This window comes from Myotis daubentonii, chromosome 9 (genome assembly GCF_963259705.1).
Source record: "Myotis daubentonii chromosome 9, mMyoDau2.1, whole genome shotgun sequence".
Lineage (NCBI taxonomy): Eukaryota > Metazoa > Chordata > Mammalia > Chiroptera > Vespertilionidae > Myotis > Myotis daubentonii.
The window spans coordinates 83,687,235-83,714,265 of NC_081848.1; the positions used below are offsets into that span (position 1 = coordinate 83,687,235).

Below are 27,031 nucleotides of genomic sequence, written 5' to 3' on the forward strand. Positions count from 1 at the left end.
CTTTGGGTGGCCGAGAGCGAGTGTGAGGTGGGAAAAGTCTGCGTTGGGGCTCGGGCTCTCGGGAGTTGGGCTCTCAGGCGCTGGGGGAGAGGGTGGTCGCTGGTTAGGAGGGTCTGGGCCGGGGAAATCTGCTGCAGGTGAGGGAGGGGGCGCGTAAGGGGGTGGAGGTCGGTGGTCTGCGGGGTCAAAAGCAGATTCAGAATCAGAGGTGTTAGGGGTATGTTTTGTGTGAAGGAGGAAGATCTGATGGGCAGAGCAGGACTGAGAGAGAGGTCTGAGACTGAAGGGTGAAAAGGCCTTTTTTTTTCTTTTTAAATGTATTTTTATTGATTTCAGAGAGGAAGGGAGAGGGAGAGAGAGAGAGAAACATCAATGAGAGAGAAGCACTAATCGGTGCCTCCTGCACGCCCCACACTGGGGATGAGCCCACAACCCGGGCATGCGCCCTGACCGGGAATCGAACCGTGACCTCCTGGTTCATAGGTCGATGCTCAACCACTGAGCCACACCGGCCGGGCTACATCAGTGATCGTCTGTTCTTAAGGAACTTATGTCTTTGTTCTCCCTGATCCAGCCAACCTCATGCCATAACCAGCCAACCCCCTGTCTCCGCACTGTTCAGGAGAAGGGACTCGGAAGCGTATCCAGCGAGCGCCCCAGAGCGAGGCTGGGTGCACCTCCCGGATGAGACCGCGCCTGTGCAGCAGCTGTCACTTCCATCTTACCGCGGAGACGATACGCAGCGCGACCCAAAGTGCCAAGGGGATGACCGGGAAAGCCACCGAGGTGCCTGGTCGGGCCAGACGGCGCTCTAGGGCAGTGATGGCGAACCTATGACACGCGTGTCAGAGGTGACACGCGAACTCATTTTTTGGTTGATTTTTCTTTGTTAAATGGCATTTAAATATATAAAATAAATATCAAAAATATAAATCTTGGTTTTACTATGGTTGCAAATATCAAAAAATTTCTCTATGTGACACGGCACCAGAGTTAAGTTAGGGTTTTTCAAAACTCTGACACGCCGAGCTCAGAAGGTTCACCATCACTGCCTTAGGGTCTGTGATGAGAGGCTCGTGTGTGGACTCAGCTTGGGCATCTGACGTGCCCACGACCAAGGCGGGTCTCAGTAGGAGCACGCGACGTTCACAGTCGGACGACATCTGTTTCTCAGCAGCTGCATGTGGGCCGGTCCTGCCCGGTGGAGTGAGATGCCAGGGAGTTACGGGGCCGGGAGCGAAAGCAGCCCGGGATGAGCTGCCCAGGGCTGAGTCCAGCCCGGTCTCACCCCGCACTCGGTGCGCCTCGCAGACACCCCTCCACCCCATCTGGGCCTCAGTTTCCCCAATAACACAACGAAGAGGTTGAATTAGATATCATGTACCAAGTCCCTCTGGCGCGAATGTTCTGTGAGTGACGGGTATTATCACACTTCCTGGCTCCGAGTCACAATAACTCAAGGTCCCCGCTGCCCGGAGTTCACGGATCCCGCTCCATCGCTGTGCCTCCCCCCAACCCCCGTCAGCTGCTGCCCTCCCCCCCACCCCCACTAAGAGGGACGAGCGCCTCTCAGCATTCGCAAATACGCTCACAGCTCCTCTGTGGCCTCGGCATTCGTGGCCAGGGCAAAGCCCTGCCAATCCTTCCGGAAGTTTCCTTAAGAAACACGTCATGAGCCACAACTCCATTCCGGGGTAGATCTGCAAGCGAAATGAGTGCGTGTCCACCAAAACCAGGAGCTAGAAGGGTCAGGGCAGCTCCAGGCATCGCAGCCCCGCACTGGGAGCTGCCCCGGGCCCCGCCGCCGGTGAAACTAAACAAACTGTGACCCAGCCTTACAACCACACGCCACTCGGCGGCGAACAGGCACACGCTGCCGCCACGGGCAGCCACGTGGAGGAACCTCACAGACAAAACGATGAGCAAAGTGGCAGCCGGCAAGGACCACACGCTGTGTGACCCCTGCAGACGAAGGTCAGAGCAGGCGGGGCAGACGCGGTACAAGTCAGAACAGGGACCCCCGTGAGGGCGGGGGCTGCTTGGAAAGGGCAGAGGGGATTCTGTGTCGGCAAAGCTCCTGGCCCTGGCCGGCTGGGCTCCATGGATAGAGCGTCGGCCTGTGGACGCAAGGGTCCCAGGTTCAATTCCAAGCAAGAGCACGTACTTGGTTGCAGGCTCCTTCTAGCCCAGGTCCTCTGGCTCTCTCTCTCTCTCTCTCTCTCTCTCTCTCTCTCTCTCTCTCTCTCTCGTCCTCTGGCTCTCTCTCTCACTTTAATCTACATTCACTCTCTTGATGACCTCCCCCAGTCTCTCTGCGGCTTTAGGTGACATTTGCATGACAGACTCACTTCCTGCTCCCAGCCCTGGGCATCTCTCCCGACTCCAGACTCCCTGAGCCACCTGCCCACGTGGCTGACGAACGCCTGCAGTGGGTGCCGTGGCACGCAGCCCAGACCCCCTTCATGGGCGGGCACTCCCTCCCCCAGCGGCTCACCACGGGACCTTCCCCAGGAACTGCCCCGCGCTGAGGGGGCTGCCTCACCCCAGGGCCGCCCGCCCCGGGGCAGCCTGAACCCAGGGGCTGGCTGAGGCGGCGAGACCTTGGCCTGAAGGCTGCTCAGGTCCGTGGGGAGCAGCCGTGATCTGGGGGATGCGCTCTGTTCTCTCCCTCGCTGGAGGGAGGACCGGAAGCCGGTCACATTCACAAGATACGCTCGCTCTTCCCTCCGCCATCAGCGGGAAGATCTGGGCCCCCGGGACCTGCTGCAGCGGGTGCCTCACTGACCCGCCACGGCCACGGACAGAAGTAGGAAGCCTCCGGGAGGCCCCGGCAGGACACGCTCGTTTCTCAGGTTGGGAGAGAAACCCTAGGCAGACGCAAAGGCCGGGAGGACAACTGAGCTCCACATACAGACCTGCCCGGCGAGCTGCAGAGCAGCTTCACGCAGCTGCCGAGACTGGAACGCAGCCAGGATGTCCTTCAGCAGGTGAAGGAATAGCCAGCGCCCCCAGGGGGAGGCCACTGGGCTAAAGCAGAGCGCCCCCGGCCCCGGGGGGTGCGGAGGGAGCCCAGTGCACCCAACTAGGCCGGCGGTTCTCCACCTTCCTGAGGCCGCGGCCCTTTCATTCAGTTCCTCATGGTGTGGTGACCCAACCATAAAATTATTTTCGTTGCTACTTCATCACTGTCATGTTGCTACTGTTATGGAATCGTCATGTCATTCTATGTGTTTTCCGATGGTCTTAGGCGACCCCTGTGAAAGGGCCGTTCGACCCCCAAAGGGGTCGCGACCCACAGGTTGAGAACCGCTGGACTAAGTGACCGGTGCCAACCTGGACAGGCCAACGACATCCGCTTCCGCCTCGGTGACGTTCTGGAAAAGGCAAAACTATGGAGGCGGTGAAAGTGCCCGTGGCCGTGGCTGCCAGGGCTTGGGGGGGCGGGTGTGTAAAGAGGGGAGCAGGCAGAGCACAGAGCATTGTTAGGCGGCGGGACACCCCGCCTGGTATTATCATGGTGGGTATGTGTCCTTACGCATCTGTCCAAAGCCACCAAGGCCCAGCACCAGGAGCGGACCCCAGCCTGAACGAGGGACGAGTCAATACAGAGTCACCGGTGGTACCACTCTGTGGGGGGTGGTGATAACGGGAGGCTGAGTGAGGGGGGGCAGGGGTGTGTGAAAAATCTGTCACTTCTGCTCAGTTTTGCCGTAAACCTAAACCTTCGCTAAAACATGAAGTCTATTGTTAACAAGGAGAGTCGAAGGCCCAGCTGGTGGGGCCATGTTAGGGCCCTAGCGGTTCCAGAACAGCCTTTTCCAAGTGGAGAGCACATGTTCCTCTCCCCACTAAGAAGGAGGCGTGATGCCTGCAGGGCCCGGCAGGTCCTGGCAGCCGCAGTCTGTCCGTGGGAATGCCACCTGACCGCTTCCCGCGGGACAAGGACGGGCGCTCGCGGGGACGGGGTCCGCGGAGGGGACGTGCCCCCGGGAGGTCCAGGTTGACGTTCAAGGGGCCTTGCCGCTGGGTTGGGCTCGAGGCGCAGCAGAGCCCTCACCACCACAACCGGAGAGACATGTCTGGGCTCTGAAAAGCTGGTGGCGTCTACGTCCAATCCCACGGGGGAGTCGCGCCAGAACGCCCCCGAGCCCTGAGACAGGTGATGCCGTCTGCAGCCAAGCATTTGGGCACCAGCTCCTGGCACGCTCTGGTTCCTGGCAGGGATGGAGTGACCGCCCAGGGGCCAGCAAATACCCACGTGGCTAGAACTGCCCATCGTGTGGGCCCCTCCCTGGGGGCGATGGTGTGTCGGCCGGGCCCCGAGGGCACAAGTGGCTGAAGGAGCCCATTACCCACCCCCCTGCGGAACCCGGGCCTGTCCTCCCTGAACCCCTCCAGCCCGGCAAACCGTGTCTTCTGAGGGTCACCGCACGGCTGCCCCCGGGGCTCACCCTAGGGCTCTCCCTGGCCCCACAGCTCCATTCCCGGGCCGTCAGCCACGTTAGAGAAACAGGCCCCAGTTCGCCCCGCTCCCGCCCGCTCTCCCCGGGTCAGGACTTGCTCAGCAGGCCGGCTATGCCTGACCACTGGGACTGGAAACGATGATTTTGTTGTTGTTGTTGGTGGTTAATCCTCACCCAAGGATAATATTCCATTGATTTTTAGAGAGAGTGGAAGGGAGAGGAAAGGACAGAGAGAAACGTCGATGTGAGAGAGACACATCGATTGGCTGCCTCCTGCCTGTACCCCAACCAGGGCCAGGGAACCTGCAGCCAATGTGCCCTTGACTGGAATCGAACCCGGGACCCTTCAGTCCGGGGGGCCAACGCTCTGTCCACTGAGCCACACAGGCCAGGGCGGGAAATGATGATCTTTATGGACAAAGGCCCATCTGAGTGTCCTGAGAACATGGGAGGGAGTTTTCCTGTGCGTCGGGGAAGGGTGGGGAGCCCAGTGACTAGCTAGCCCATATCTGTGCCTCTTACATGGGGGGGGCCAGGACCTTGGGGGCACGCCGGGCTGGGTAAATGAGGCCCATCTCAGGGTGAGCTTCCAGCGGGAGAGTGTGAGCGGCAGAGAACTCCGAAGGGGGGATGCTGCTCGCTAACCCTAGAGGGGTACTGTCACCTGCCCTTCTGGGGGCCAGGGAACCCACAGAACTATAGTTATGACCCAGAATCAGGAAACACCCAGACTCAACTCCCAGCACCTCTCCAGAACGGCCTGCCTCCCGCGCTCATTCATTCCCGAGGGCCTGTGAGCCAGGCACAGTGTTAAGTACGGAAGCAGAGGCTGGTGCCGGAATGTTCTGGAATACAAGTTCCCAAGCCCTCCCTGCTGCTGAGGCCAAGGGAGGGGCATCAGGACCAAGTGCAAGCGCCCCGGAGCCCCCCCCCCGCCCCCCCGCGGCCCTGAGAACAGAGACCTGCCCTCCGACCCTGACCCGAGGACAGCAGCCACGCGCCTGCCTTTCAGTGCTTATGAAACACCTCCCTCCAGACATGTCAGCACTGGCTGCCGTACAGATTCTACGCCCAATGTGAGGCTCGGAGAGATGACACAACTAGTTCAGGGCCTAACGGATAAGCAACAAAGCTGGTATAGGCCAGTGGTCGGCAAACCACGGCTCGGAAGCCACAGGCGGCTCTTTGGCCCCTTGAGTGCGGCTCTTCCACAAAATGCCACGTGCAGGGCGACTGAAGCGTCGTGGCCCGCGCGCGGAAGCCGGTTTTCGGCCTGGGCGAGTCTATTTTGAGGAAGTGGGGTTAGAAGAAGTGGGGGTACGTTCGCTGAGGTCGACGCCTCAGATGGAGGACGCTTTTAGCAAAGGCCGGCTTAGGAGGACCCTAATTAAGTTAATAACAATGTACCTACCTGTATAGTTTACGTTTAAAAAATTTGGCTCTCAAAAGAAATTTCAGCCGTCGTACTGTTGATATTTGGCTCTGTTGACTAATGAGTTTGCCGACCACTGTTACCGACCCTGGCCCTGTCGGACCGTAAAATCCACGCATGCTCTTTCGTCACAGTGCCAAAGCCCGTGAGAAAAACACCCCCTTGGTGCCAAGCCTGGCGCTCAGAAACCGTGTGCAAGAAAGGGCTTCTCTCGGGAGGGGTGCGGAGGGCTGCCTGCTGGGTCCAGGGGTTCCTGTCGCGTCGAAGGAAACGTCCTGGAACTAGAGGAGGTGGTGGTCGCACGACATCGTGAATGTCCTAAATGCTGACTTTAACCCTTTAAAGTGGTTGAGTTTATGTCATGTCCATGCTCCTCCAATCCTATATAATAAAAGGCTAATATGCAAATTGTCCCCTCAACCGGGAGTTCGACCAGGGGGCAGGGCTGGCAGCCAACCACCCACAGCCCCTCCCCCTGGCTGGCCCCGCCCCCGATCGGCCCCCTACACCCCCATCGGGGCTGGTGGGTCGGTCCCCACCCATGTACCAATTCATGCACCGGGCCTCTAGTTAAACATAAAGACATAAAGGCCCTGGTTGGTGCGGCTCAGTGGTTAAGAGCATCTGCCCGCCCACTGAAGGGTCGGGGGTTCGATTCCCAGTCAAGGGCACGTACCTCAGTTGCATGTCTGATCCCAGCCCCAGTCAGGGTGGGTGTAGGAGGCAACCAATCGATATCTCTCTCTCTCAAACATCTCACATGTCTGTCTGCCTGTCTCTTTCTTTCTCTCTTTCTTCTCCTCCTCCTTTCTTTCCACTCTCTCTAAAAACCAATGGGAAAGTATCCTGGGGTGAGGATTAACATAACAAAACACAAATATTTTTTTGCCGATCTGACAGAAAACGGGTATAATCTTGATTTCCTCATTGTGTTGGCTGCGGCCATTGTTTTCGGTGACCAGCTAAGGAAAAGAGGTCAGCGTCCCCGCCTCAATACCCCAGTCGCGCGTTTTAAAAGTCGTGGCGGCGCAGCGCTGAGACCCTCGGCGCCAGCGGCATCATTCGGTTTGAAAACTTTCATCAGCCACCGTCCCGCTCCCGGAAGCCGCACCGTCTGCTGGAAAGAGAATGTGCAGAGGCCCAGGGGCAGCCAGGCCTCTGAGCCGGGAAGGGAGCCCCCACCCCGTCCCCGTCCCCATCGCGCCCTGCCCGAGGCACACGCAAGTCCACACCGGGCAGGAGGCGCTGCAGGTGAACGGGGCCGGAGACCTGCCTCGGCCTCTGCCCCGGCCGTGACCGGAACACGTGTGAGAAGAAACCGCCTGAGTCCCGGGGGAGAACCGCCAGGAAGCAACAGAACCCCTGGAGGGCACGGGAGGCTGGGAACGGCTCCAGCAGCCAGGGGAGACCGCCCAGCACCAGGCAGCACCTCAGCAGCCGCCATAAAGTAGCCGAGATGAAAGGCTGCGATGGGCACACCCTAACAAAGCGTAAGGGCAAGCCTCCGACGGATCAGACTGGTTCCAAGCAGCTAACGGCAGGCCAGGACCAAGGCCGAGACTACTGACATGACTGCGACAGTCCGTCACCAGCAGGGTGACCTGACCACCAGCAGCGAGGATGGCCCACGTCCTGGGAGAAAACCGATGGCCAGGAACAGACCCGGTCCGGAGAGAGAGAACGGAACCGGCAGAGAAGGTTCTGAAGGAGCCGTCATCCATGTGCTCCATATGTCCGAGAAGCGAGGGGGAAACAGAAACGAGGCAGCGGGGAAATGATAGGCATCAAGGCGTATAAAACAGGTCTTACATATTTATAGGAGCCATAAAAGTAATACTACCCTTTATGTAAGAAACAGGAGCAAGGAAACACAGCCACCCCACACACACCCACACATACACTCACATTCACAAACGTATGCTGTGGTGGGCTGTGAAAAAGTCCACAAAATCTCCTCACCCCTGCGTGGATGCCCCTTTGCAATGTGACTTCACAGCCTCTTGCCACCAAGAAGTGAAGTTGTAAAAAAAAAAAAAATCATACTATGTTAGTACAGTTTTGGTAATATTATTATACTTAAAATCCTTTTTTTCTTGAAATATTAATGCTTATTGCATGTAATCCTATTTAATAAAAGCCCAGTGACTAAACGGTGCAACGACCAGAAGGACCGGTCGACCAGTCGCTATGATGCGCACTGACCACCAGTGGGCAGACGCTCTATGCGGGAGCTGTCCCCTGGTGGTCAGTGTGCTCCCACAGGGGGAGCACAGCCTGGCTGACCAGGATAAGCAGTGCTCCCACAGTGGGCTGATCCCCAGAGGCCACGCCCCCCACCAGTGCACGAATCCCGTGTACCAGGCCTCTAGGATTATTATATTTAAGATCGTTTTTCTTGAATAATTGGTATTTACTGCATGTAACATTATTATATACTAGGGGCCCGGTGCACGAAATTCGTGCACTGGGTGTGTGTGTGGGGGGGGGAGTGTCCCTCAGCCCAGCCTGCCCCCTCTCACATACTGGGAGCCCTCAGGCGTTGACCCCCATCACCCTCCAATCGCAGGATCGGCCCCTTGCCCAGGCCTGACGCCTCTGGCCTAGGCATCCGGCCCGGGCAGCGGGGACCTGCAGTGGCAGCGGGGGGCGCCGCGATCGCGTGGGCTCCGCCCCTGCCCCTGCAGGATGCCTCTGGTTGAGGCGTCCGGCCCGGACAGCGGGGACCCACAGCTGCAGCGGCCCCGCAATCGTGGGCTCCGCTTTAGTCCCAGGCAAGGGACCCCTAGCTCCTGGGACTGCCAGCTTTGACCATGCCCAGCTCCCATCGCTGGCTCCACCCCTACTTCCTGTTATCACTGGCCAGGGCGGAAAAGGCACCTGATTCTCCGATCATGGCTGGGGGGCAGGGCAAAGGCGGCCCCAGGGCCGTCTTTGCCCTGCCCCCCAGCTCTCAGCTCCCCCTTGGGTTTCCGATCACTGTCAGTGGCAGGGGACTTCTTCCTGCTTTCCCTTTCGCCTCCCTGCATTGTGCCTACATATGCAAATTAACCGCCATCTTGTTGGCAGTTAACTGCCAATCTTAGTTGGCAGTAAACTGCCAATCTTAGTTGGCAGTTAACTGCCAATCTTAGTTGGCAGTTAACTGCCAATCTTAGTTGGCAGTTAACTGCCAATCTTAGTTGGCAGTTAACTGCCAATCTTAGTTGGCAGTTAATCTGCATATAGCCCTGATTAGCCAATGAAAAGGGTATCGTCGTACGCCAATTACCATTTTTCTCTTTTATTGGTGTAGATAAAATCGTTTTTCTTGGGATTAAAACAAAAAAAAAGAAGTGAAGTCATCTGTTTCTCCAGACCCCTTGAATCCGGACGGTGCCATTTGCTTTGATTAATTTTGCTTTGGCCAAAGGTTCATGAGCAAATGTGATGAAGGCAGAAACGTGAAAGGTGCTTGTGCATTGGACCCTTGTTCGCTTCTGGCAAATCTCGTCCTCATCACATGAGCGAGGTTGGGCCAGCCTGGCCGCTGCACAATGGGAGGTGTGGCTGCCACGCCAGCTGGCACGGGGTCAACTTCCCCATAGGTGAGGACTCCCAGCCCAAAGAGCCTGCCAACTGCCAGTCTTGTGGCTGAGGCCACTCTAGGCCGCCCAGCCCGCTGAACACGCTCAGGCTAAACTGTCCAGCTGGCCCCTGGAATCTTGAGCAAACACAGATGCTGGTTGTGCCCTAACCGGTTTGGCTCCGTGGATGGACCGTCGGCCTGTGGACTCAAGGGTTCCAGGTTTGATTCCGGTCAAGGGCATGTACCTTGGTTGTGGGCACATCCCCAGTAGGGAGTGTGCAGGAGGCAGCTGATTGATGTTTCTCTCTCATCGATGTTTCTAACTCTCTATCCCTCTCCCTTCTTCTCTGTAAAAAAATAAATAAATAAAATATATTAAAAAAAAAATGCTGGTTGTTTTTCCTTAGCCAGTCTGGCTCAGCGGATAGAGCATCAGCCTACAGGCCAAAGGGTCCTGTGTTTGATTCCAGCCAAGGGCACGTATCTTGGTTGTGTTGTGCCCAGATTTCATGATTCCCAAGAACCCACAGGGAGCCAGCGAGTCCGATGCAAAAGCAAAGAGTCATTCATTTCAAACCTAGGTTTGGCTCCCCTGCCACACTCACCGATGCAACGGTAAGCTCCAGTGGCCGAGAGAGAGAACTCTGTGTGGAGAGAGGCTTTATAGGGGGCTGGGGCAAGGGGAGGAGAAAGGACTGTGGGCCCCGCCGATTGGCCAGGCGCCAGTCCGTGTCTCATTACACAGGATGTGGTCATAGTGATGGCGTGCACTTCCCTTGACTATCTTCCGGGAAGAAGCTTGCTGAGCACATGGCCAATGGTAAGATGGAGGGCGTAGCCCTTACCCTGGGGCAAGGTGGAGGGCGTAGTCCTCGCCCTTTCATTTGCAGCCTCCTCCCTGGCCCTGGCCCTGGCCCTGGCTCTGGTCGGGGCATGTGCCGGAGGCAACCAATTGATGTGTTTCTCTCACATCCCTGTTTCTCTCCGACTCTCCCTCTCCCTTCCACTCTCTCTAAAAAATCAATGGAAAAGCACCCTCGGGTGAGGATTAACAAAACAAAACCAAAAAAACAAAAACAAAACCGCCCAAGTGCTGGTTGCTTGCAGCCACTAAGTGTTGGAGTGACTTGTCGAGCAGCAAAGGCCGATATAAACACGCAGAGAGCATGGATGGCAGACTCCGGCGGGGGTCCCTGGTTGCAGGGGGGCGGGGGGGAGGGCGGGGAGGACTGGCTCAGGGCGCGGATGAGGGGGAGAATTGGACTGTATGCCTTTTGGACCCTTTGCATTTGGAACCAGATGCGCGTCCATAACATGTTCTAAAAGAGGAAATGCGACGGTAAAATGTTACAGTTAGTGGAGAAGAGAGTTCCGGTTCGTAAGGGGTGCTTTTTGTTCTTACTTCGAGAGTGACCGAGCTGGAAATGGACAGATAGGGGTGGCCGCTGGGTTCCCTTCCTCAGACAGATCCGAGCTCTGTGTCCGCCGCCCAGGAACAGCCCGTCCTGTGGCTGGTGTCTGAGACACCAGCTCAGCCCCTTGTTCCCTCTGCTGTGGCCTCACTGAAGTGCTTCCGGCCCTTTCTGAAGCCATGAGAATTGTTTTGTCCATATATGGTCGGTTGGGACTGTCGGAGAGAGTCCAGGATCAGATGCATGCAGATGCGTGAGGAGATAAGGCACCCTCCCTGGAATTTCAAACAGATCAGCCTGCCAGACACAGATACCGGCCTCTCCCTGGAATCCACACGACCCCCACCCAGATACTGACTCCTTCCTGAACACCCTGCCGACCCCCTGTGGCGGGGACTTCCCCAGCTCATGCCCCCGCCCCTCACCCAACCGCAATATGAAACAAAGCGCCCCCTCCCTGTGGGCGCGAATCCACGGGCCCTGTCTTTGGGGTTCGTGGGTCGCCGGGGGACGCAGCATTAAACTCTCTCTCCTTCCCTCCTCTTTAACCGTTCGGTTCTCTTTGTTCTTGACGCCACTTTCTGGGCCGCCTAACAGGGACCTCACCCCGAAGCCCGCATTCTCTCCGCCAGAATACGGGGCTGGCTCCCTCCTGGCTGTTGAAGAGCATGAGAGCGCTGGGCTCTGAGCTGCTCCGGTCTGACTGTGATAAACACTTGCGCTGGCCCAGGGAAAGGAGGGGCTTGTGGCCTCACTAAGTTCCCGGAAAAGTGGGATCATCTCACCACGGAAGGGGGGGACGAAGGGCCCGGGGAACAAATGGATCCTGAAGGCTGCCAGGCCCTCCTGCCTCTGGTTCTCTCTCTGCAGACCAGCCGGGTGGACAGACGGCTGAGAACGGCTGTCTTCGATGCGAATTCTGGTTGTAACGGCATCTGACACCTTCTCATCTCTGGAGCGGTCAACTCAGGCACAGGGGGAAGGGCCCTGGCAGGCCCTCCCTCCTGGGATCAGGCCCGCGCCCCAGTCAATCAGCTGCGGCCGGGGGATAGCTCTCAAGTAATCCCATTATTGTTTGTATCATACTTTATTCCTTAGAGCGGTTTTAGGTCCACAGCAAAATTGAACAAAAAGTCCCCCCCGCCCAACACACACACAGCCCCCCCCCCCCTCAACATCCCCCACTGGTGGCACATTTGTTATTCCTGATGAGCCTATATTGACTCGTCAACATTACCCATCGTTTACATTAGAGTTCACTCTTAGCGCTGTACACTCTATGGGTTCTGACACATGTGCAATGGCATGCATCCACCACCACAGCATCATACAGAACAGCCTCACTGCCCTAAAAATGCCCTGTGTCCCACCTGTTCATCCCTCCCGCTCTATTAAGCCCTGGCAAACCACTGATTTTTTTTACTGTCTCCATAGTTTTTTTTTGCCTTTTCCAGAATGTCATATAATTAGAATCATACAGTATACTATGTCCTGAATATGTGTGTCTCCCCTAAACTTCATATGTTGAGACCTTATGGGAACCATGCCAGAGTACGCCGGATGTCCAAGGCCACTCTGAGCATGGGAGTCTTAAACAGGGTGTCCAAGGACTGTATACAGGTGCAAGGACACGGCAATCTCACCATACACCGCGCAAGCGTGCCCTTCCATAACTCAGATGATTGATGGTAGCATTTGGCGGAAAGCCTCTTTCGTCTACATAGCATTAGTTACTGAGGCTGCTGAAGCGCGTGAGCTCAGCTGCAGCTGCTCTGAGAGGCTGTGGGTCCGGAGCAGTGTGTGTGTGGCTGTTCAGACAATGGCTGTGGACACAGAGCGCCTTTGTGGGAAAGACGTATTGTTAACTAGCCAGTGTGCGGCTACCTACTGTATGGGACTTTACTTTGGAGAACTGCTTTGTCTAACGGCTCCTAGTTAGCAATGGCTACATGGCCACTAGCTCCTGCGAGAAAGACTCCCTCACATATCCACGACCTCTCATGGCTTCTTCTCCATCCTCGAATACCCGGGGTCCCAGGAGGTCCAGGCCCTGGCAGAGGGGCGCGGACCCCACGGTTGGCGAAGTCAGCAGGATCAGGACCTGTGCTCCCACACCTGGACCTGTAGGCAGGACGGAGCAGTGAATGCTTCCACCACTAGTGCAGCGAGCAGGGCTCAAGGGGGAATTTGCTCTCACAATTAGCACTGTAAGCAGGATTTAGGAGTAAGTACCCCAAGAAGGCGCCCTGCTCTGACGGACCTAATCCCCAACGTGATGGTGTTTAGATGTGGGCTTTGGGGGCGATTAGGTCATGAGGGTGATTAGTGTCCTTAGAAAAGAAACCCCACAGAGATCCCCCGCCTTCCTCACAGGCGAGGTTCAGAGAGAAGACAGCCGCCTGGGAAGTGGACCCTCTCAGCAGACACCCACCCTGCCAGCGCCTTGATCTCAGACTTCCCGGCCCCCAGAACTAGGAGGAACACATTTCTGTTGTTCACAAGCTACCCCGTCGATGGTACCGCCACGGCGGCCCACATGGCTTCTTTCACTTAGCGGTATGCATTTAGGGGTCCTCCCTGAGGCTTGATAGCTCATTCCTTTCAGCACTGAAAAAAGTGTTGCCTGGATCTACGAGTCTGTTTGTCCATTCACCTGTGAAGAACACCTTGGTTGCTCTTCACAGTTGTCGGTGCTTGTGAATAAAGCCAAACACTGGTTCTCACAGTGTGAACGCTGGTGGCAGATTTGTGAGTGGACGTAAGTTTTCAATTCAACTGGGCAGATACGCAGGAGCTCGGCTGTGGTGAGACGATGTTGAACTTCGTCAGCAACTGCCAACGCGCCTGGTAGGTGACCGTACCACTTTCCGTTACCTCCAGCCACGCATGGGAATTCCTGTTGCTCACATCCTTGCCAGCATCGGGTACCGTCGGTGTCTTGGACTCTTGCCACGGTTGTTTTAATGGTCAGTTCCCCGGCGACATGTGACGTCGAGCTCCTGTTCGTACGCTGGCTGGCGATCTGTGTATCTTCTCTGTCTCTTGAAGTCTTTGGCCCATGTTTTAATCAAGTCGTTCGTGTTCTTATTCTTCCTTGCGTTGTTGATATATTTGACATATGACATTGTAGACACTTAAGGCAGCGGTTCTCAACCTGTGCGTCGCGACCCCTTTGGCGGTCGAACGACCCTTTCACAGGGGTCGCCTAAGACCATCCTGCATATCAGATATTCACATGATGATTTGTAACGGTAGCAACATGACAGTTATGAAGTAGCAACGAGAATAATTTTATGGTTGGGTCACAACATGAGGAACTATATTTAAAGGGCCAGAAGGTTGAGAACCACTGATTTAAGATGTACAACCTGACAATTTGGTATAATATATTGTAAAATTATGACCACAATAAGGTTAGTTAGCATATCCATCACCTCACTTTGTTACCTTTTTATGCATGTATGATGAGAACATTTCAGATCTATTCTCTTAGGAACTTCCAAATATACAGGATAGTATTGTTAACTATAGTCACCATCTGTACATTGGATATTAATCTTATAACCAGAAGTCTGTATCCTTTGACTAACGTCACCTACTCTCCCATCCTCCCCACCTCTGGTACCACCAATCACTCTGAAATCAACAAAAAATATATTTTAAAAATATGCTTATTCTGTCCACTCAGGAACAACCTACTTCACTGTGTACATTCTTTTTTAAAAAAATATTGGATTGATTTCAGAGAAAGGGCGAGAGAGAAACATCAATGATGAGAATCATTGATCCGCTGCCTCCTGCACGCCCCGCACTGGGCTCGCTGGTCTTGAAGATGTGCGTGGTAAACACGCCCAAAGAAACGGAACAGCCATGCTCTCCTCGCTCCCAGCAAGCACCACCGAGCACTCGACACTGGAGAGGGCGTTCACGGCCCCTGGACAACCATGGCCGCAGGGGCAGCTCCTCTCCACCCACCTCCCCAAGCCCCCGGGGGCCTGCCTATCGGCCTCCCTCCCGCCCCGCCTCTGGCCGCCGGCGGAACCCACTCCTGCCCCGGAGCCCAGGGCCGTCCCGTCCCAGGAGCCTGCACCGGAACCCCGCCCGCGGCGCCTCCTGGGGGCCTAGCCGCGCGTTGGGCAGTGGATCCCGCGGCCCGCCCTCCTCCCCCGTCCCGAGCCCGCCAGGGGGCGCGCGTCTGGGCCGGCGACCTGCGCCCCGAGGCGAGGCGGGGGCTCGCTCCGCGTCACGCGGCTCGGCCAATAGGAGCGCGCGCAGCGGGCCGGCGGTCGGGCCGCGGGAGCTGAAAACCCGGCGCGGCGCCCGGGGAGCAGGCTCGGGGCGCACCGCGAACCCGTCCTCCGAGCGCGCGAGTCCGACGCGCCATCCGCGGGCCCCGAGCGCGCGCCCCGTCCCTCCGGCTCAGCCGGCGCGAAGCCGCCAGACCCATGGCCCCCGAGACGCCGGCCCCGGCCCCGGCCCCGGCCCCGCGCTACTTCACCTGGGACGAGGTGGCGCAGCGCTGCGGGCGCGGCCAGGAGCGGTGGCTGGTGATCGATCGGAAGGTGTACAACGTCAGCGAGTTCGTCCGCCGGCACCCCGGAGGCTCCCGGGTGATGAGCCACTACGCGGGGCAGGATGCCACGGTGAGCGCCGCCGACCGGGAGCGGGAGGAGGCGGGGCCCGCGGCCGCTGCCCGAGGTTCCGTGCGCGGGACAGGAAGCTTGGCTTCCAGACCTGAGCACCGACTGATTGGGGGGGAGCCGGCGGGGCCGAGCGGACCTGCTGCCCAGGGATTGGGCGTCTGTGCGCACGGGGTGCAAGCGGAGGAGAGGCTGCGAACGCGAGTGGGGATGGCGGCCGCCGGCCCTGCGTGCGCCCTGCCTGTGGCCGCGAGTCCGCCGTCTAGAGGCGCGGCCGGCCCTGAGCGGGGCTCGGCGGGGGCTGAGGGAGGCTGCCGGGCGCCGGGACGGCGGGGCGGCCGAGGCCCAGGGAGGGAGGGCGGGATCGCGGCCGGCTGTCAGCGGTGCTGAGTGTGCGGGGCCACCCCCGCGAGCGGGCGCCGGGGAGGGAACCACTCGCGGGGGTAAGACCCAGGCCGGAACCACCGGCGCCCGCTGTCTTGGGAGCCCCTCAAAGGGTGAAGGCGGGAGGGAGGGTGGGTGGGGATGGGGCCGCACCGCCGGAGAGTGCTAGCGACTGCCTGTGCACTGGGGGTGTGTGTGGGGGTGCATCAACATTTATTTGGCGAGGACCCCGTAACGGCCCGCGAACCCTGTGCCGCTCGGCCGCAGCCGGACGGCGTTTTGCACCCCCAGCTGCAGTCCCGTGTTGCTACCCAGCGGGGTCAGTGCGCCCGGCCCGCCCCTTCCGCTTCCCCTTCTAGACCACCCAGCGCTCAGGCACCGGGCGCCTCCCGCTGGGTTCAAGCGCTGGGGTTCACCCTTGGGGACCCAGAGGTTGGACGTGCGCTTTGCTTTGTCCCCTCCCCTACATCCTTCTCCCCTCCCTCGCCCAGCGGCTTGCCCATTGCTGTCTCCCCCTCCGCCCTTGCCATCAGGGCTTCTGTTTTGTCCAAGCGGAGCACCGGCGCTCCCAGGCGAGGGCCCACCTTCCCTCCCAGCCCGCCCGGGGGACCAGGCCAGAGTCTGCGCTTGTCCCCGTGGAGCCCAGACCGTGGCCGCAGGCCGAGGCTGAGCCGGCGCATGCGTAGGAGCGGGCAGTACCGCCGGTCCCGCGGGGGGATTTGGGGCTCCAGCTGCCTCGCCGGGCTGGCGATTGGTCCGGCTGCGTGGCGCCACCGCCGCCCCGCCCTGGTTCCCGCCTCTCCAGTGGATTCCCCCCCGCAGCCTTGGGGCTTCCCGACCTGAGGACGTGGATCTTATCACCCAGGAACTCCCGGCTCCAATAACCAAATTAGCCCCGGCTCCAATAACCAAATTAGCCGCAGGGTGTGATTAAAGCGCTAAGGAAGCCGATGGAAGGAAGGAGGGGACATGCACAAGTTCCCCAGGTCCGATCTGGGAGCCTCGGCTCATTTTCCTGAGAACGCTGGCAGGGAGAGGGCTTAAGTCCCACCGGGAAGTGTCCCAGCCCCACCATCCCTTCGTTTCTCACCAACACTCACCAACACCTACAGTCCCGGTAAAAGCTGTCCTTGGAGACACCGCAGGAAAGGCCAGCCCAGGGAGGGCTTTCTGTGCCCGCCCCCCCCTTGGTTGGTGGGGTGCCTTTCTTACTGGACTACAGGTGCTGGGTGATCCGGGCTGCGGACACCTAGACAAGGTCTGAGCACCCTCAGGGCAGCGGCGGGGGGAGGTGGTGTCTGACCTTCTGCCCAGCCTCCTTGCTGACCTTGGGTGGGAGCCCTCCCAGAGTCCAGGGGACCAGGCTGGCTTCCTCACGGTCCTGCCTTCGCCCCACCTTTGCAGGACCCCTTTGTGGCATTCCACATCAACAAGGGCCTGGTGAGGAAGTACATGAACTCGCTCCTGATTGGAGAGCTGGCTCCGGAGCAGCCCAGCTTCGAGCCCACGAAGAATGTGAGTCTTGCTGCCTGGAGACCCTGTGCTTGCGCGGGGGGGGGGGGGGGGGGGGGGGGGTTAGACGGGGCCCTGGGTACCTGCAGCCAGTACTTCCTGGGGCTCCCCGATTCTTCTGCTGAGTCAGTGGGTCACAGGCCCAAGGGAGCGGGGTCTCTGGGACCCATGGTTCCCACAAGGCCACCACCACGACCATGATCATCAACAGGAAACCAATGTTGAGCACCTACTCGGTGCCAAGCATAACATCCTAAGCTCCTATCACCCTTAAGCGCTTACAGGTGAGAAGACTGAGGCTCAGATAAGTTAAGCCACGTGGCCGAGGGTCACACTGCCGGTAAATGGCAGCACCGGGACTTGAAGTCCCAGTGACCACCTGCTCTTTGGCGGGATCCCATAGCCCCTCCTCCCCCCATCCCCCCTCGGGCTTGTGGTGTGTTTATGGAAGACTGCACCTGCTACCTAGGTGGGGGGGGGGGGGGTACTTGAGCCTAAGACAGCGCTTCTCAACCTGTGGGTCGCGACCCCTTTGGCGGTCAAACGACCCTTTCACAGGGGTCGCCTCAGACCATCCTGCATATCAGATATTTACATGACGATTCATCACAGTAGCAACGTGACAGTGATGAAGTAGCAATGGAAATAATTGTATGGTTGGGTCACCACATGAGGAACTGTATTGAAAGGGCCAGAAGGTTGAGAACCACTGGCCTCAGAGGCCCCAGGTCACCAAGCAGGGTCGCGGTGCCACTGGGGAGAATAACAGCTTCCCCCGCTTCTCTCTTCCTCAGAAAGAGCTGACCGATGAGTTTCGGGAGCTGCGGGCGGCCGTGGAGCAGATGGGGCTCATGAAGGCCAACCACGCCTTCTTCCTGCTGTACCTGCTGCACATCCTGCTGATGGACGCGGCCGCCTGGCTCACGCTGTGGGCCTTTGGGACGTCCTTCGTGCCCTTCGTGCTCAGTGCGGTGCTGCTCAGTGCAGTGCAGGTGAGCGCCCCCGGCTTGGCACGAGCACGGCCGGCCCTGGCCAGTTTGGCTCAGCGGATAGAGCCGTCGCCCTGGGGACCCCAGGGTCCTGGTTCGATTTCTGTCAAGGGCACGAGCCCAGGTTGTGGGCTGGGTCCCTAGTAGGGGGCTTGCAGGAGGCAGCCGATCAGTGATGTTTCTTTCCCTCTCCCTCTCTGAAATCAATACACATATTTTTTTAAAAAAGAGCCCGGCCATGCCCAGCGTCCCCAGGGGAAACTCCTCCCCGCAGGCGGGCAGAGCGTCTGTGGCTTTCGCCTGCCCCTTGGTCGCCGTGCGCCTTCAGTCCTCCCCCTGCCCCTCCAGCTTCTCCCAGGGCTCCCCGCTTCCTGGGGCATTTCTGCCACAGCCCCGGGGTGCCAAGAACCAAGATCTGGTTTATCGGCAAAGCTTGGCTTCCTCCCGGCACAAGGCCACCCCACGTGCTGATGATGCACGCGTGGATGTATCTGCCAGGCCTGAGTGTGCCACTCTGTCCTTCCCTGTGGTCCGGACGTTCAGCCCGTTGTCAGTCACAGGTCTCAGGCGGGGAACGGACGGGCAGGGAAGGGAATGTGCTTGGGTCCAGCTTTCCTGTTCGTGCCACAGCCAGCGGGAGGGCCGGGCTGGCCAGCTCCTCCTGCTGAGCTCAGTTAGGGGCCTGCAGCATCGCCGGCCTCGGCGGGTGAGGCCGAGAGGCTGCAGGTCGATGGGAGGGACGCGGGGCCGGGGAGCGGCTCTCAGCACTGACCTCTCTCGCACAGGCCCAGGCTGGCTGGCTGCAGCACGACTTCGGGCACCTGTCTGTCTTCGGCACCTCTAGGTGGAACCACCTGCTACATCATTTCGTGATCGGCCACCTGAAGGTCAGTGGCTCGGGGCGGGGCTTTCTGAAACTCTGGCTAACACAGGACTACCTGGGGGGGAGCGGCCTAGGCTTTCACACTCATGCCCCCGCTTTCCCGTAGGGGGCCCCCGCCAGTTGGTGGAACCACATGCACTTCCAGCACCACGCCAAGCCCAACTGCTTCCGCAAAGACCCAGACATCAACATGCACCCCTTCTTCTTCGCCCTGGGGAAGATCCTCTCTGTGGAGGTGAGCCGGGGCGTGGGCAGGGAGGCCTGGGAGAGTGGAGACCTGCCCGCACAGAGGGCTCGGGGCGCTCACAGCGCCGCCAGGGGAGGGAGGGAAGACTCTGGGCTGGCTGCCCGGCTGCCCGGAAGTTGTGGGAGGCAACGGGCTGCCCAGGGCAGAGTCACCTGTTCTCCAAGCGAGTGAGTTCAGATGGCAGAACAGATACTGTGTAAAGTGCCCCAAGCTGCTGAGGACCCAAAGGGTAACCAGGAGACAGCTGTGCAAACACCCCCCTGTCCTTGAAGGTGACAGATGGCCCTCGTCGGGTGTTTTCCTGACAGCCCGACCCCAGGCAGCAGCCCTCCCCTCGGCCCCTCACTCTATTCTGCTCTTACACCTGATATCCTACTGTGTCACAGACTTCCCCGTCAATGCTTGGAACATTCACTCACCAAGTCCATCCTCCCACCCACCTGACCCGCCTCACTTCCAGGGTGGGCAGTGTTGGGTTTCAGTTGTCATCTGAGGTTGTGAGCAAAAACCACAGCTGCTAAAGGAAGCAGGCGGAGACCTGGAGTGTTAGTAGGAGGCTTTGCATGGCCAGCGGAGTTCTTTAAAAAGTTACTGTGGCCCTGGCTGGGTGGCTCATTGGGTGGAGCATTGTCCTATACATCAAGAGGTGCGGGTGTTCGATCCCCAATTGGGGTGTGTATGGGAGGCAAGCGATCGATGTTTCTCCATTCCTCTCTAAAAATCAGTTGAGTGAGGATTTAAAACCAGTGAATATAAAACCCTCTGCCCCAAGGCTCCCGGCTGCAGCCAGAGCTCCGAGCCTGCCAGGAATCAAACGGCTTAACGCGCTCAGTCCCCGGCATGAGTCCAGCGTGGCCTGGCTCTCCGCTCTGCTCTGTGGAAAGCCTTTGGCAGCCCCAACCCCTCCCTCCCCCCCCTCTTTTTTTGGCCTGGTTCTGAGGTTGGCGACAGGCTGCCTGTCGGTATGTCAGTAAATGGCCAGCTCCGGCAGCTTGGGCATGGCCACCCTCGCTGGCTGTGGCTTACCTGGGCATGGATCCCTGGGCCGACCCGCCTTTGCCCCCCAGCTCTCCTGGAGGACAAGGGGTACAGAGAACCCTCCACCCTAAAGAAAACCCTTTCCCTTCTCAGGGTCAAAGCACAAGGGGGCAGTTACTAGGGTCATATGGGCAGGGCTCCCCTCCATGACTGTCCCAGGAGGAGGCCAGAGCTCTGCCCACCACCCAGCCAATGGCACATGCTCCTCCCAGTTTCCCCTCTCAGTTAATGCTGCTTGGGGTGGGATGACCCATATCAGCAAGCCTTGTTTTTTCTTTTCTTTCTAAATAGATTTTTATTGATTTTAGAGAGGAAGGGGGAGAGAGAGAGAGAGAAACATGAATGATGAGAGAGAATCATGGATCGGCTGCCTCCTGCACGCCCCACCCTGGGGATCGAGCCCGCAACCTGGGCAGGTGCCCTAACCAGGAACCGAACTGTGACCTCCCGGTTCATAGGTCGACACTCAACCACTGAGCCACACCAGCGGGGCTCAGCAAGCCTTGTTAATACTGCTTCCAAAACAAGCCTCAAATCTATACTGACTTCTCCAGCTCCATTGCTTCCCCTCCCCAGGTCTGGTCATCCAGGGTCTAGATCAGTGATGGCGAACCTTTTGAGCTCGGCGTGGCAGCGTTTTGAAAAGCCCCAACTTAACTCTGGTGCCGTGTCACATAGAGAAGTTTTTTGATATTTGCAACCATAGTAAAACAAAGACTTATATTTTTGATATTTATTTTATATATTTAAATGCCATTTAACGAAGAAAAATCAACCAAAAAAAATGAGTTCGCGTGTCATAGGGTCGCCATCACTGGGCTAGATTATTGCTGTAGGCTCCTCGCTGGTCTCCCTGTGACCACACCTGCCCCCTACAGACAGGGCGAGCTCCCAGCCAGCCAGGGAGCCTTCCTTGTAAAACACAAAGCCGCTCTTGCCTCACCCATCGAAAGCCCCCAGCGACTCCCCATCACCGTTGGAATAAAAGCCAACCTCCTGCCCACCCAGGCTTCCTAAGGTCCGGCGTGATTTGGCCACCCATCCCGTTCTCGAGCCTTCTAACCATTCTCCCCTGCTGCTCCCTGTTCCCCGTCACCCTGACCTTTCTGTCCCTGGATTATCCTAAGCCTTTGTCCTGGCTGTTCTCTCAGCTATCAGTGCTTTCCCCCTGAATCTTCACATTGCTGGCCCCTTCTCGTTTCTCAGTTCAGGGAGGCCATTTCTGACCCGCCCCCCCCCCCCCACCACCACCACCAAAACACTGCCTCCCTCACTTTCTGTTACGTTTTCTTGTTTTTAATCTATAACTACAGATTTATCACCAGCTTCCTGGCAGATTACAAATTCCACAAGGGTAGGGCTTTTGTACGGTTCACCTCTGTATCCCCAGCACCCAGAACAGTGCCTGGCACAGAGTAGGTGCTCAGTAAATACTTGTTGAGTGAATGAAACCCTCGATAGGAAAAGAGCGCTTCCTTTAGCAGAAGGTCCTTGCGGAGAGTAGACTCGATAGATGACCTGTCACACGGTGGGGAGAAGAGCGAACAGGCGTTTTGCTCTGGATGCAGCTCCTCCTGCCGTGGTTGTCTGGTTGCCATAACCAAGTGGGGCAGCAGGAGCCGAGGAGCCACCAAGTGAGACATCAGGGCTTTGCTGCGAGGGGTGCCACGCTGGTTGGCTGACCTGGCGGCCCGGCCTCCCTCTTCAGCAGCTAGGCTGGCAAAACACCCCCACCCGCCGGGAAGAACGTTTCCGCATCTTCAGACTGCCAAGTTGTTCTTGGTTCCCTGACTGTAAATATTTGCCAAACTTTGCATAGCTTTCAAGGGGTTTTAGAAGTTCACGTTGAAGTCAAGAGACCATAAGATTGTGATGGGAAATGCCAGGGGCCGGATGCAGAGGGACTACTGACTGTAGGAGACTCTGGTGCCAGCACAGTACCAGGGGGAGAAAGGAAGGGGGAGGGGGGAGGGAACTGGAAACCCCACGGCGAAGCGGTCTTTGGATGGACATGAGGGTCCTGAGGACCTGGGGACACTGTTGTGCACGCATCTCGCGTGGGCATGGGCCACTGAGCTGCACAACTCGGTGTGGCCCCCTGGCTTCACGTGCCCGGTGCTGGAGGTAAGCCTGGGCCTGCTAGAGTCGGCCTGAGCCCAGCCAAGGTCAGAGGGGGAGGGGCGTAGTGACTGGGCCGGGGGAGTTGATTTGTTTGCTTTTCTTCGCAGCTTGGGAAACAGAAGAAAAAGTACATGCCGTACAACCACCAGCACAAGTACTTCTTCCTGAGTGAGTGTCCTCATCCACCCGGGACTCCCTCCGGGGGAGTGCGGGCGGGGGCGAAGGACGTGAGGGGGAACGGAGTCTGCCGGGGTCCGAGGGGGAGCAGTCTGCCCTGAGCCTCACGTTGGGTCAGGTTCCTCCAGTCCCACCCTGGCTTCCGCCGGAGAACTGAAGGCGGGGCGGGGGGCGGGGGGCATCCCAATTAAAACCTCACCTCGAAACTTGTCAAACAGTGACCTGGGTCAAGGTGACTCAGTGGGGCGTGGTCCCACCCCAGAGACTTGAAGATGTAGCTGTGGAGGGATTGGAGGAGCTATTGGAAAGAGGAGGAAACATTTCTGTCGTCTTATGCTCTTCCTGAAGACCTACATGCTCCCTGCTGTAAAACTCTGCTCTACAACTCCTCCAGCTGGAGTTTTACAGGAAGGGCGGGAGGGTCCCATCGTCCCAGTTTAGTTCGGAGGAATTTATCCCAGCTGCCTGCTGCCGGCCATCCCCACTGGAGAGAGAGGGACGGCAGCGGGTAGCGCAGAACCGTCCAGAAGGAAGGATGTTGGAAGGCATGCCCCCTCAGGGGCGGGGAGCCATGGTAGGCGTGGTAATGGGGGGGTTGTGCAGAGAAGGGGCAGCACACTGGACACTGTCCCCCTCTTCAGCTCCCAGTGTTAAGGGAGGCACCTCCCCCCCCCTCCACAGCTGACCGCGGGGCTTTGGGTTGGGTGGGAGTGAGCTTTTAGTCCATGAGGGAGCAGGAGGGCCCCCCATCCACACACACACACACACACACACACACACACACACGCACACGCTCCTGCCCCCTCACCTACATGGTGGAGCAGCCAGGAACGCAGGGCAGCTGCTGGCAAGGGCAGGCACAGGGTCAGTAGAAGCCCGGCAGGGGCAGGGCTGTCGCCAGGACACAGGGGAGTGTTAGCCAGCCCCTGGAAAGGCACAGGAGCAGAGCAGGTTGCCACTCCCACCCCGTCCCCTGCTGGCATCCTCGTGGGAGACTGCCTTCTGCAGACCTGCGTTCATGCCCACCTCCAGTGCCTGCTGGTTCCCGTGGACCGGGAGTGCCAAGGCAGCAGGGGCGACAGGAGGAGATGGCGGAGATGCAGGAGGCCATCCCTCCAGCACCCGCCAGCCCTTTAGTGACCCTCGTGCCGCTCACACCTCCCCGGTCTCCATTTCCTCCACAGTCGGGCCCCCGGCCTTGCTGCCTCTCTACTTCCAGTGGTACATCTTCTACTTCGTTGTCCAGCGGAAGAAGTGGGTGGTGAGTCTCCTGACCCTTTGTCCCCAGTTCCCCGGGGGAGGGAAAGGGCCCTCCAGGGGAGCCCACGGAGGTCAACTCCAGGCCTGAAGTAGAGCAAAACCAGGTGTAGGTCTCCCTTATCTGTCGGCGGGTGACTCGGACTCCCCCCCAGCGCTCTGTTCCACTCAGCAGTCTCTACTGAGGTCCTTGGCTGGGCGTGGCCAGGGGCAGGCTGGGGAGTGGGGAGGACGAGTGGGAGGCGGCGCCCGCTCCCAGGAAATTTCTGACGGAGCAGGTGGAGGGTGTGGTTGACACCGGGGATGAGGTTCCAAGAGGCGTCAGAAAGGCTCTGTCACGTCACGTGTGCAGCTGCCTCTAGAGGACAGGTAGGTGCGGGTGGGGACGGCCTTGGAGCCGAGCAGCTGGCATTCTCAAGTGTCGGGGGAGGAGTCTGGTGTAGAAAAGCGATTGGAGATCAGACCGGGCACTGCACGACCCGAGCCCGATGCTGGGAGACTCGCTAGCAGCACGATGAAGGATGTGGCTGGGTTGGAAGGAGCAGGCGGCAAGGAGACCCTGTAGCCATGGCGTCCATGAAGGGACAGGCAAGGCGGGCTGGGGTGCCACTAGGAATGGGAGGGAGGAGCCGCGGCGCTGGACGCCGACAATCACTGAGTGTCCCAGTCTGGAGACCAGGGAGGGGCCACACCAGGTGACGCGAGAGGAGAGGAGGGAGCGTACCCGTCCTCACGCTCTGCCCTCCGCAGGACCTGGCCTGGATGATCACGTTCTACGTCCGCATCGCCCTCACTTACATGCCGTTGCTGGGGGTGCAGGGCCTCCTGGGCCTTTTCTTCGTGGTCAGGTAGTGTCGGGCGGGGGCAGGGGGTGGCGGAGAAGCGATGTTGGAACCAGTCTGGCGGGGGCTGTGTGGGCATTGGCCCGGGAAGGTGGCCAGGCTGGAGCAGGTCCCTGCGGGAGAGGACTCTGAGCTCTGCTTGTCCTGTCTCATACCCACCAGGTTCCTGGAAAGCAACTGGTTTGTGTGGGTGACACAGATGAACCATATCCCCATGCACATTGACCACGACCAGAACAGGGACTGGGTCTCCACCCAGGTAAGGGACAGTGACCTGGAAGAACGAGGCCTGACACAGCTAAGAAAAAGGGGGGGGGGGGGCAGAGACGCGGGGAGGGGACCGGGGAGCAGTAACAACACAAGTTCCGGCAGCATCGCCTCATTAGCTTGACGCTTCTCCAGCCACCACGTGGAGGGGAGTGACCGGGGACAGTCCCACAGCCCCGCCGCTCAGACAGCGTGGCCTGAAAGGGCTGGACTGGCCTTTGCATCTGGTACTCAGAGCCGTGCCCTCCCCTCCTCTCCTCTCCCCTCTTCCTCCAGCTCCAGGCAACGTGCAACGTGCACAAGTCGGCCTTCAATGACTGGTTCAGTGGGCACCTCAACTTCCAGATTGAACACCAGTAAGTAGACACCGGAAGCAGGGCCTTGGGCAGGGTCCAGGGGTGCGGGGGGTGGGGGGCCAAGGAGCAGAAGCCCTGACTGCCCGTTCTTCCCGAAGCCTTTTCCCCACGATGCCACGACACAATTACCACAAAGTGGCTCCCCTGGTGCGCTCCCTGTGTGCCAAGCACGGCATCGAGTACCAGTCCAAGCCCCTGCTCACGGCCTTCGCGGACATTGTTCAGTGAGTATCCGAGCCTGGGGGGGGGCTGTTGGGGAGGGAAGCGGGCAGGGCCGGGGGGGGGGGGGGAGGGCTGGCGAAGTGTGGGCCGGGAGCGATAGGAAGGTTTCCCAGTGGAATGGAGCTCACCAAGGTCAAAGTAGGGTGCTCACCGAGGCCAAAGCGGGGCGCTCACCGAGGCCAAAGCGGGGCGCTCCGCGTGGCCCAAGCTCTTTCTCAGACAGAGGGGAAGGGAGGGGGCCTCAAGCCATGGACACGGCTTCCAGACCTCTGTGAGACTGTGAGAGTCCCCACTAGCTTTCTGGTGGGTGGGTTGGCTTTGGGGCTCGGCCCTGCCCTGCTCCCCTCACCGCCTGCTCCCATCTTCTCCCTGCAGCTCCCTGAAGGAATCGGGGCAGCTCTGGCTGGATGCCTACCTTCACCAGTAACAGCAGCCCCCCTCCCGGAAGAGGAGCCTCCGGAGCCAGCGCAGAAGGAAGCCCCAGGGACAGGCCACTACAACCCTAACATCCAGAGGGGGGCGGTTTGAGGAGATCCAGGCTTGGGTTCAAACCCCTCCCCTTGACCTTCTAGGCAGATTTAGGACCCAGAGAGGGAGGGGAACATGCCAGCCCCTGGAGGAAGGGGTGGCGCTCTTAGGGCAGGGATGAGTTTGTTTCTTTTTTCTAGTGTCAGATGTAGGTGGTTGGTGAGCAAGAGGGAGTCGGGAAGGTGTGAGAATAGGGAGGACCAACTGAGCCCAGAAATCAGGAAGTTTAGCAGTAAAATTCCACCCAGAAAGGGGTGAGCTCATCTTCCTGGTCCACTTCACCCTCCTTTGCAAACCTGAGGTCCGCAGGGTGGAGGGAGGGGGAGCAGCTGCACCTTTGGAGCCAGACTTAGGAAGCATCAGTGCTTAGAACTGGAGGCCAGCCTCAGTCTGTGGCCTCCAGGAGCCTCAGGTTCCCGGAGAAGCGGTTCCTCCACTTTGAGAAGCACGCAGGGCAGAGGCGCAGGGCAGAGGCGGGCTGTGGTATGGAGGGCATCTGGCCCCGAAGGATCCTGCTGATGTTGGGCCCACGTTCCGCCCAGAGCCCCAAGGGAGCATTAGGCCCCCGGTCCTGCCAAAATGTCAGCAGAGAGCTACTGGCCATTAAGACTCCCTTCGGCTTTCCGCCTCCTCTGACCAGCACCTGAGGGGAGAGACGTTCCCAGGACAGGGCGTCCACTTCCTGCTCCATCAGCA

General features: G+C 58.8%; 1 protein-coding gene across 2 annotated transcripts; it reads left to right on the forward strand.

Moving 5' to 3' along the window:
- The first annotated feature begins 15,129 nt into the window (after positions 1-15,129).
- FADS1 (fatty acid desaturase 1) lies at positions 15,130-26,727 on the forward strand. 2 transcript variants are annotated; one of them, XM_059710478.1, is made up of 12 exons: positions 15,130-15,515; positions 17,301-17,411; positions 18,203-18,400; positions 19,183-19,284; positions 19,387-19,515; positions 22,794-22,854; positions 24,048-24,124; positions 24,871-24,968; positions 25,125-25,221; positions 25,506-25,585; positions 25,684-25,809; positions 26,183-26,727. In XM_059710478.1, exons 1-12 carry the CDS (start codon positions 15,318-15,320, stop codon positions 26,232-26,234), a joined length of 1,329 nt encoding a protein of 442 aa, XP_059566461.1. In that variant the 5' UTR covers positions 15,130-15,317; the 3' UTR covers positions 26,235-26,727. The 2 variants fall into 2 exon arrangements, with proteins under 2 accessions (XP_059566461.1, XP_059566462.1); XM_059710479.1 differs by lacking the exon at positions 15,130-15,515 and adding an exon at positions 16,832-16,882 and having other exon boundaries at positions 26,183-26,723.
- The last annotated feature ends 304 nt before the right edge of the window (positions 26,728-27,031 follow it).

Excerpts from the sequence above, each read along its gene's own strand:
- FADS1 (XM_059710478.1), top strand. The coding sequence starts at position 15,318 with ATGGCCCCCGAGACGCCGGCCCCGGCCCCGGCCCCGGCCCCGCGCTAC. Across the intron at positions 24,125-24,870 it reads TCCAGCGGAAGAAGTGGGTG|GACCTGGCCTGGATGATCAC; the intron begins GTGAGTCTCCTG and ends TGCCCTCCGCAG. Across the intron at positions 25,222-25,505 it reads GGGACTGGGTCTCCACCCAG|CTCCAGGCAACGTGCAACGT; the intron begins GTAAGGGACAGT and ends CTCTTCCTCCAG.